The 10,492-nt window shown below is 39.5% G+C and overlaps 1 protein-coding gene across 1 annotated transcript; it reads left to right on the top strand.

Annotated features, from left to right (window-relative positions):
• Positions 1-3,308: 3,308 nt before the first annotated feature.
• Positions 3,309-9,322, top strand: rab42a (RAB42, member RAS oncogene family a). Its single transcript, XM_017480728.3, has 2 exons — positions 3,309-3,694; positions 5,696-9,322. Exons 1-2 carry the CDS (start codon positions 3,480-3,482, stop codon positions 6,120-6,122), a joined length of 642 nt encoding a protein of 213 aa, XP_017336217.1. The 5' UTR covers positions 3,309-3,479; the 3' UTR covers positions 6,123-9,322.
• Positions 9,323-10,492: the final 1,170 nt, after the last annotated feature.

The raw sequence follows: 10,492 nt of genomic DNA, 5'->3' as shown, positions 1-10,492 counted from the left end.
TAGCCCTTAATACAGTAAACAATTTTCCTGTTTTGTGAGTAATGCAACCACTATTTGGCCTCTTTGGAACTCTGTTAGGTGCTTCATGTTTCAATTTCAATCATTTGTCTTCAGAAATCAGTTTATCCTGACTAAGATCAGGTGGGACTAGCTCCATATAGGCTAGGCCAGAGTTTACGGTTAGGTTTAGGCAAGATAGGCTTTGTCAGATGTGCTACACTATACGACCAAAAGTATGTGGAAAATTGACCATCACAACCATATGTGAGTCTTCCCCAAACTGTTTCCACAGAGGTGGAAGCACACAATTGTATAGGATGCCTTTGCATGCTGCACCATTACCATTTCCCTTCACTGGAACTAAGACCCTGGAACCAAACCTGTTCCAGCATGACAATGTTTAAACAATCAATCTAACAGGACACACCTGGGTAACAAGAAACACCTGTCAATCACATGTTCCAATATTTTTGCTTGCCTACAAATTTGGTGGTCTGATACAAAATGTGCTATGTTTTATGTCATTTAACACATCTACATATAAATACCAGGAAATAAAAGCTGAAATGCTAAACTTGCTTCATCTTTTGATCTCAAACCCAAATCTCTTCGGTCTACAGCAAAAATAAAAATAAAAATATGAATCGGTCTTGCAGTTCCATTAGTTTTGGAGGGGACTGTATGTACTGTACATATCTCAGAACTGTCACATCCACCTGGGACATTACACCTCTACGCCTGTAGAGGGCACCCTCTCATGAATACTAAGGACACTTCTTCTAAACTCACAGCTTCCTGCTACATCCTGCTTTAACTTATATAAGCACCTTATTCAGAAACATTCTTTGTGAAGTCTTGTGAACATTCCTGCATGTTCAAGTTGAGTTTTTAATCTAGTAAATACTATTGCTGTGTTTGACCTTTTCCTTGTTAACAACTTTTCTTTGGATTGGACTGATTTATCTGTGGATCTCTACGTTTGACTATTGTCTGAATTCTGACCTTGATTCTAGACATTGTGCTGAATTGTGTAATAAACCTCCTGCACATGGATTCTCACACATCTGCTGAGTCCTGTCCATTACAGGAACACTGAGCACAAGGCAGGAAGACACCATGAATGGGACCCCAGTTCATGCAGGGCATCATGCACACACACACACACACACACACACACACACACACACACACACACACACACACAGTTATTCACACCTATGGGCATTTTAACATAACATGTTGACCTACTGGTATGTTTTTTGGAAGGTAGGAGGAAACTGGAGAACATGGAGGAAATGTTTATACATATACATTTGGAATATATATGCTCTTAAATGGGTCAGGGACTGGTTTAAAATGGAATACTATAATATTTAGTTCAGGTATGTAGCATCATTGAGAACTAAAGAAGCAAATTTCAGACACCAAACACATGTTGAATGATCAGTTACATTTGGAGTGTGAAAAAAAAAACATGCAAAGGGAAGTCCTTTGATCATTAGTTTAGGTTTCAGTACCATGGACAGGGCCAATGACCACATCAGTAACTGTTCTCAGGTTGCCATGTTGCGCTTGTTTGGTAGCTCAGATTTAAAAAGAATTAAAAATCTACTTATAGCTGTGTTTCTCAATCTGGGTGCATTGTTGTGGTTTTAATTAACACAAATTACCAGAACTGGTTTATTTAGAAGAGGGAAACACCAAAATGTGCAAGGGATACCTCAGGTCCAGGATTGAGAAAAACTGCCACAGATTCCCAACCCTGGTCCTGGAGTACGCCATGTCCTATACATTATTTGTGTCTTCCCTGCTTCCTACACACCTGATTAGTTGTCATGGGTGCGTTAGAGTGGGGAAAACACTAACATATTCAGGAAAGGGAGTACTCCAGGACCAGGGTTGGAAACCTGTGCTACAGGCTACTAAATAATTGGACTGCAAACTTGGACCTATGGTGCAGACTTATGCAAATGTGGGCACCCCGATCCTGGTGAAATGATGTACATAAAATTGCATTACAACCTGCAATGGGCGCAATCTTTAAAAAAAAAAATTTTTTTAAATTGAATTTCATTGTTAAATAACATAAATAAAACTTTTCCTCATCCACAAGAATACAATGAGTGTTAGCTGGCTGAAGAAGAATTTTAAAAATCCAAACATCTGGAGGCTCTGATTTCTGACAAAGGGGGTGTTCTTAAGTATTGACGGACACGATGCTCAAACTTTTGCACATATCAAATTTTCTGTTTCGTTTCCAATATGTTAAATTCACCAAATACACAGTAGGTCTAATGGTGCATTAAATGGTAGACCATAAAAATTGTATTTAAAAAGTGTAGGGTTATTTTAAAAATAACCCTACACTATATGGCTAAATATTTGTGGACACCTGACCATCTCACCCATATGTGGTTCTTCCTCGAACTGTTGCCACAAAGTTGTAAGTGCACAATTGTCTATAAAGTATATGCTGTACACTGTAGTGTTACAATTTCCCTTCACTGGAACTAAGAGGCACAAACCTGTTTCAGCATGACATTATCCCTGTGCACAAAGCAAGCTCTATGAAGACATGGTTTGCTAAAGTCAGAGTAGAAGAACTCAAGTGTCCTGCACAGATCCATGACCTCAATCTCACTGAATACTTATGAGATGAACTGGAACACCGACTGCACCCCGGGCCTCCTCGACCCAACATCAATGCCTGACCTTAGTAATGCTCTTGTAGCTGAATGAACACAAATAAAAAATCCCCACAGCCACGCTCCCAAATCTAGTGGAAAGCCTTCTCAGAAGAGTGGAGCTTATTATAACAGCAAAGGGGGACAACTTATGGAATGGGATATTCAACAAGCAGACATGTGGGTGTGACGATGAGAGGTCCACAAGCTTTGGCCATACAGTGTAGGTCATATTAACTGTAAGTTTGCTCCCTGCACAACCATTTTTTTTTTTTTTTTTTACATTTTATTTAGAAAAGCCTCAAAATTTGACCTGGTGTGCCAACACGTACATAAGATGCTATATCTTAAACGCAGTGTCAGTTGCTGTACTTTAATCACAATTGCTTTACACAAGCAATATGGTCACCTCAGTATATCTGAATGACATAAAAGGGCTACGTGTACAGGGTAGTGACACCGGCATTTCCTATCTGTATTATTTCACCGGTTTTTCCTGTTTCCTCTACGGTGCGTGAGCGCAGTAACAAAAAAAGCATTGCGTGTTTGCGTCTCTTGGCACAAAAGCGCACTGATCGTGAGGTAGTGAAGCGCATCGCAGGCCACGTGACTGCAACGGCGCACACGCACGCAAACGCACGCACGAGCGCACACACACACACGCACACACCCGCGCGCTCCAAGCTCGTTTTGGCTCGCGCCCACTGGCCTCGCCGTGAGCGCCACACCGCGTTCGTGCGCTTTGTTGTTCCCGGAAACCTTCGACCTTAGCGCTCGATCTCAGCTCGCCATGCGATGGATATTCTGTGGCAATACCAGTTCAGGATTATTCTGCTCGGCGACTCGACGGTCGGCAAATCGTCTCTGCTTAAAAGGTTCACGGACGGCGTGTACAGCGATGTGGCGGATCCGACGGTCGGGGTAGATTTCTACGCCCGATCACTCGACATAGAACCGGGGGTAAAGATCAAACTGCAGCTGTGGGACACCGCCGGGCAAGAGAGATTCAGGTGTTTGTCATGCGCGCGCGCGCAACCACTCACTCACACACACACACACACACACACACACACACAGAGCCTGTTTTCTGTCCTGCTAGCAAACAGTCTTCCGTCATCTGAGACACCTGCATAAACAAACCCTCTAAATAACTCTATGAAGCATTAGCTTCAGTATATAATATATACTATACAATATGGCAGCCTTATTAAGGGCTATAGAGGCTATTGCATTTATATGAATCGTCCATATATATATTTTTTTACCTTCCTGCATAAACAACGCCTAACGGTAGCACCATAAACCACAAAAACCTTATTTCAGTCTCGTCAGCATTTTCATGACAAGAGATTAACATCAACATCATTTTTCCCCCCGCCATAACACTGAAGTAAGCGGTGCATAAATATTGGCATCCATATTTTGTGATATTTGGTGATTTGTGGCAGTGTCTACACTCCTTGATTCTTTGCTCCCTGATGACTCGATGAATTGAGCAAATAAACAAACCCACTTCATGATCCACCCATACAGCTCATGGCATAGTAACATCTAGAGAAGTACACAACCGCCTGTGCTCTTACAACCTCACTTCAAACTAATTTGTCAATGCAACATTCAAAAGGATTTTGCAAATCGTATTTTCTTTCCTGGAACATAAGAACCTCTTACAGGAACTGGAAGATTTGTTGAGGCTTATAAAATAAGGCTAATCTGGTGCTTTCAAATGTTTTCTGTTTTTTTTTTATGTATATATATATATATATATATATATATATATATATATATATATATATATATATATACACATATATACACACACATACACACACACTCACCATCCACTTTATTAGGAACATCTGCAGATTCATGCAGTTATCTAAAATCTGCCAAACGTGTAGCAGTAGCACGCAGCAAAAAATAATGCAGATTCAGGAGCTTCAGTTAATGCTCACATCAAACATCAGAATGAAGAAGAACATGTGATCTTTGTGACTTTGATCATGGCATGGATGTTGGTAGCAGAAGGTCTGGTTAGAGTATTTCAGAAGCTGTTGCAATCTGGATATTTTCCACACACAACAGTCTCTAGAGTTTACACAGAATGGTGCGAAAAACAAAAAACGCCTTGTTGATAAGAGAGGTCAGAGGAAAACGGGCAGATTCAAGCAGGTTCAAGCTGCCAGGAAGGATGAGGTGGATGGGCTACAACAGCAGAAGACCACATTGGGTTCCACACCTGTCAGCCAAGAAAAAGAATCTGACGCCATCATGGGCACAGGCTCACCCAAACTGGACAGTTGAAGATGAGAAAAAAATCACCTATTTTCTGCATTGCACTGCTGCCACGTGATTGGTTGATTAGCCAATTGCATGAATGTGCAGTTTTACAGACGTTCCCCATCATACATATGGTTATAAGATGGTCATGTTTAGGTTATAAAAGACTGGTTCATTCATATTCAGAAACCACTTTATTCTGGTCATGGTGGATCCCGAGAACACATGCACATAAGGCAAGAGAATTCATACCAGATGGGAAAACAGTACATTGCAGGGAACCTTGCACACACATTCACACCTAGTAGCACATAGCCAATCCACCTACTTGAGGTAGGAAGAAACCAGAGAACCCAGAGGAAACCTACACAGACATGAGGAGAACATGAAACTCAACGCAGTCAGTAACCTGAGATCAGGATTGAACCGGGGACCCTGGAGTTGTGAGGTGACAGTGCTACCTACCGTGTTGCCCACTGATTGATTTGGCAGAACAGCACATTTAAATCAGTACAACTTTATCAGATCCTATGATCAAATCAATAATAAAAAAAAACAACAACAATGAAAGTACGGTTGCTTCGTAATGACTTAAAAGAAAGCAATTCCAAATCAAATCAATAAATAAAGACAAATAAGATGAGCTTTTCAGACTAGCTATTGACCCTATAAAGGAGGAGGAGTTAGTGTGTGTGTGTTGTCTAAAGCATTTTGTGTCTGTTTTCGTTTAGGTCCATTACAACCTCCTACTACCGCAATTCGGTTGGCGGACTCCTGGTGTTTGACCTGACCAATCGCAAGAGCTTTGAGCATGTGCGTGAATGGTACCGCGAAGTCACTGAGCACATCCTGCCACACCACATGGTCTACATCTTGATCGGCCACAAGAGTGACCTGAGCCGAGAGCGTAAAGTGCACCGCGACGAGGCCGAGCAGCTGGCAGCCGAGTTGGGTGTGCGCTATGTGGAGACGTCAGCGAAGTGCAACAGCAATGTGGAGCGCGCCTTCGAGCTTCTGGCACGTGACATCTATGAGCTGATGAAGATGGGTGAGATCTCGGCGCGTGATGGCTGGGACGGTGTCAAAAGCGGCCTCACAGCTAAAGTCCTTTACCCAGCCGAGGAAGAGGCAGAGAGAGAGAAGAGCTGCAACTGCTGACTTGGGGTGTTCGCCATTAACCTCTCACCTGTGTCAGTCAGTTGTCCTTGCTGGGTTCACGCTTTCACTTCCTGTATTGCAAGTCGAGCTCGCTGCTTGTCCCTGCATTATCTGTCTGTCCCCATCTTGAGATGTGTGGTTCTATGAATAAGCACCATGCAATACTGGTTAAAAAAAATGGTCTCCTTCTTTTTGGATAGGCTTCAGGTTGGATAAATATAAGCATGGATGGACAGCACATGGTTCTAAGCAAGAGCAGCAAAATGCAGGAAGGCGCTTGGAGACATCATTGGTTGAAAGAGATGGCAGCGGAATTCTGTTTTCCCTGTATTCTTTTTGAGCTTTAAATCTCTTGTTGTTTTTGTCACACAGTGTTAAATCACTGAAGAGGAATGTAGTGTACTTTCTTTTTGCGGAATGCTGTACTCCAACCACTCCACCTATTCCACCATGGTTTAACCTTTACTTTCATTTGGTGCAAACACGGTCACATATTTTCACATGAACTCACACATGAAGATACACATGAACTTGCTAGGTTTCATGCAGATTATGTAATTCATTATTCCATCAAGAATGTGCATTGTGGTTAACATGTAAATGAATCATGCAAAATCAGCAGTGGGAAAACTGTCAAACTAAGTGGCAAATTTGGTGCTGTGAAAAAGTATATACGCTGTAAACTGAGACACAGAAATTCCTAGACTCCCGGCTGATCTCGCTTTCTGTATGCTAGTACGTCTGTCATTAGTACCTGAAATGTTAGCAATGCCATGTGCCAAAATTCTGGCCCTGTAATACAGTACTGTAGGAATGATCATGTAATAACTGAACCTTATCATCAAACTGAAATATCCAATATATCACCTCTGAGTTTATACTAAATCTTGAGTTTATAGCAAATTGAAGAATGAATTTGAGTGCCATCATATTTGTTCTGTCACTAGCTCTTCCTTCTGTGGTGGCTTGTGACCTGAACATTACTGCACCCTGTCAGAAAATCCATTTCTACAAGCTTCCTCTCAGTGAAAACAGGGAATGGGTACACAGCCACATTCAGCTCTAGATGTGCCAAACTCTTAATAATGCGAGCTGAAACACGCTTTCATTTAAAAAATAAATGGGCTATTTTTTCATACTGTATGCAATCTAGCTGTAAGCATATATATACACAGTACTGTGCAAAAGTCTTGGCACCTTTTTTTTTTTAGTACAAACCGCGTTATAGATTTTTATTTGATTTACATTATTGAGTCAATACAAAAACATTTTAGTTTTCCAGCACAAAATTAAATATTACAGAAAATATTTGTATGTCAGTAAAGAAAACAGCATATTACATAAGAGATTACTTTTCAGGAAAAAAAAAAAACATAATGAAGGGTGCTGGGTTTTGCTAAAAAAAATAAAAAGAAAGTGCAACAGTCAACGTCTCCAGAAGAACTGGGTCTGGTTCTGCAAGATGCTCAGCAAAATTTACAGCTCATTTCCTTATAAAACTGCACAAATTTTATCCGAGACTACTATTTTTTTTTTCAGAAAGCAAAGGGTCATCTCATCAAATATTGATTTTATTGACTCTTTGTAGTATTTATTTTTTTTTAAATGTAGAAGCATTTAGTTTTATTATTTTTAAAGGCATCTTTGGTCTACAGCATTTATTTGCATGTGCCTAAGACTGTTGCACAGTACTACAGAGGTATTGCATCTATAAGGGTCATCTAGGTCATTTTGCTCATTCAGTAGTAGTAAGTCAAAACCGATGTACAATCTCAATTCTATTTGACTGAGAGCTATTATATATACACATACAATAGTAGACAAATTTTTATAAACGCTCGGTGTTTGCCCATTCCCAAGTTTTTGGCTTGGTTGTAAACTGCACAGTTATTATCAAACCTAAATAGAGAAGATATGAACTTGTTTATTAATTGGATAAACACAAGGTCATGCCTTTTTACTTCCTAAGAGCGAGGACATCTTGCAAGCTAGAAATGATGTTATCAACCTAGCTAGCGATGTTAACTAGCCTAAAATGGTAGCTAACATAATATATAATGAATCAGTTATATGTGTTATAATTTTGTTTTGTTTGTTGTAAATAGGTGCCATAAACAGTATACATTTTTTTCTACATAATCTCCATTGTGTTCAAAGCAAGTGTTCCAGAGCTTAACTCTGGATTCATCTAGAAAAAGAAAAATATTAGAATCTAAATTATGTTGTACTTTTAAGGTTTCATTTGACTTACGCTCATATATATTATAAGTAATATAAGTAATACATTTTTTTTAAACCAAAGGTTACCATGCAGTAGGATTTAGGAAGGTGTGATGGAAAATGGCTAAATAAAAAAAATTATTTAATTTAATCATGAATTAAAAAACAAAACATTATCTGGAGACATTCAGAGATGAGTTATACATGTGCAGTAAGGATTTAACACTGTACTCAAAGGCAAGTGCTAAAGACAGGTCTTGGATGGTCTTGGATGTTTCTATTCAGGACAAATCTGGCAATCTCAGAGGCGTGAATGCAGGTAATTTGAATAATCTGCATAATGCACATCCAGCAAATTGATTTAAACGGGTGCTTAGGCCATCTCTGAATGTGTGCAATAATCTGCTTGTTCAAGGGTACTACTGATTTGTCCTCCTCTTTACTTATATGATATTGACATTAACTAGCTTATTCTATTTAAAATTGTCACATACTGTAAGTAAGACAGCTGTTACACTACCTAACACTCGTGTAATCCTTGTAAGTAGCCACGAGTGATTTTTCAGCTAATAAAATGAAATGGGCTTGGCACCTCATTCACAGACTACAGCTCACTTTTTCATTGACATCTTTACAGTTATCTTATCATCATCACAATTTATCATCATCACCATTCAGTCCTCCTTCAACGATACTCAGTAACATGTATCTCATGTGCTTATGGGTTGTACTGTAAGCGCATTCTTCTTACTAACAGTAAAGCTAATGCAAACAAGGGCATTCAGGATACAGCATACTGAATCACACCTGGTCTGACGAGGCTCTAGTGGGTGCATCTTATGCACCTAAGAGTTTATACATCTTAACTCAAAAGAACACATTCACCAGACGTCTTAGACACATAGCTATAGTCACTATAGATTTACAAATGTGCATAAACATACATCTGTGCAAATGTATTAAAAAGTATGTGACCCATTTCTTCTCTCAGTTTGGTTTGTTCCACGTGGCATACTCAATTAATCCATTGGAAATCAGCCATATTCTGTTATATTCTAGAATATTCTATTATATTTTCCCAGTTTTGCAGACTCAAATATGGAAGATGCTAATACTGAACAAGAGGACTGGTAAGAGTTAATCACAATACTCCCATTAACAGAGATCATTAAAAGCTGCTATAGACACAGTGCCAGCAACTAATCACTTGTTTTCCAACCATTTTTGGTGACTAATATTAATAACAGGGTTTCTTTTGTATAAATGTTTTATAAAGTAGATTTCGATAGGGGCTGTAAAATAATTGCTGTACCATGTTGCATGAAAACTGTTTCACCAGATGGTTTCTTTGGACGGTTGACATATTTGAGTGGGGTGGATGGATAGATAGTTAGATGGACGGATGGAGAGTTAGATGGATGGATAGACAGTTAGATGGACGGATGGATAGTTAGATGGACGGATGGAGAGTTAGATGGATGGATAGACAGTTAGATGGATGGGTGGAGAGTTAGATGGATGGATGGAGAGTTAGAAGTTTCTAAGTAAACCAGAACAAATTGTGGATAGTTATTTTTGAAACAAGAGTGTAGTAGCTATTTTTGTGTAGCTATTGGAGGAATGGTTTGAACTTTGTTTGAGATTAATTTACATTACAAATGAGTAGATTCAGTGATAAACTAAAGGGGCACACACCAAAAAAAAAACTTGGCCAATTGACTACATTTGCAGTATAAAGAAATATGTGTGAAATATTCACTGAACTCCTTCTTCAATATGCTGATTTTTTATAAGAGATAAAATGCATATTCACTGACTGTAGCATTGCTGCCTCATAGCTCCAGGGTCTCTAGCTACATCCTGAGCTCAGGTTACTATCTGTGTGGACTTTTATATGCTCTCCCTGTGTCTGTATGGGTTTCTCTCACCTCTTCTAGACATGCTAGTACATGGACTGATGATTCTAAATTGCCCCATAGGTGTAAATGAATGTGTGAATGTGTGAGTGCATGATACCCTACAATGGACTAGCATTCCACACCAAATGATCCTGGGATACACTGCAACTCTAACAAAGGGAAAACAATGAAGATGTCCACTGACAATGATGAACAAATCAGTACAATCACTATACAATAGCAGATAGTTAT

The sequence above is a fragment of the Ictalurus punctatus genome, chromosome 12 (genome assembly GCF_001660625.3).
Source record: "Ictalurus punctatus breed USDA103 chromosome 12, Coco_2.0, whole genome shotgun sequence".
NCBI lineage: Eukaryota > Metazoa > Chordata > Actinopteri > Siluriformes > Ictaluridae > Ictalurus > Ictalurus punctatus.
Note: the sequence above shows the minus strand (reverse complement) of the source record. Positions and strands in the feature narration are given on the sequence as shown.

What these genes read in the sequence shown, in the direction of transcription:
- rab42a (XM_017480728.3), top strand. Translation starts at nt 3,480, where the DNA reads ATGGATATTCTGTGGCAATACCAGTTCAGGATTATTCTGCTCGGCGAC. An exon ending in GCCGGGCAAGAGAGATTCAG is followed by an intron (nt 3,695 to 5,695) that starts GTGTTTGTCATG and finishes GTTTTCGTTTAG; the next exon opens with GTCCATTACAACCTCCTACT.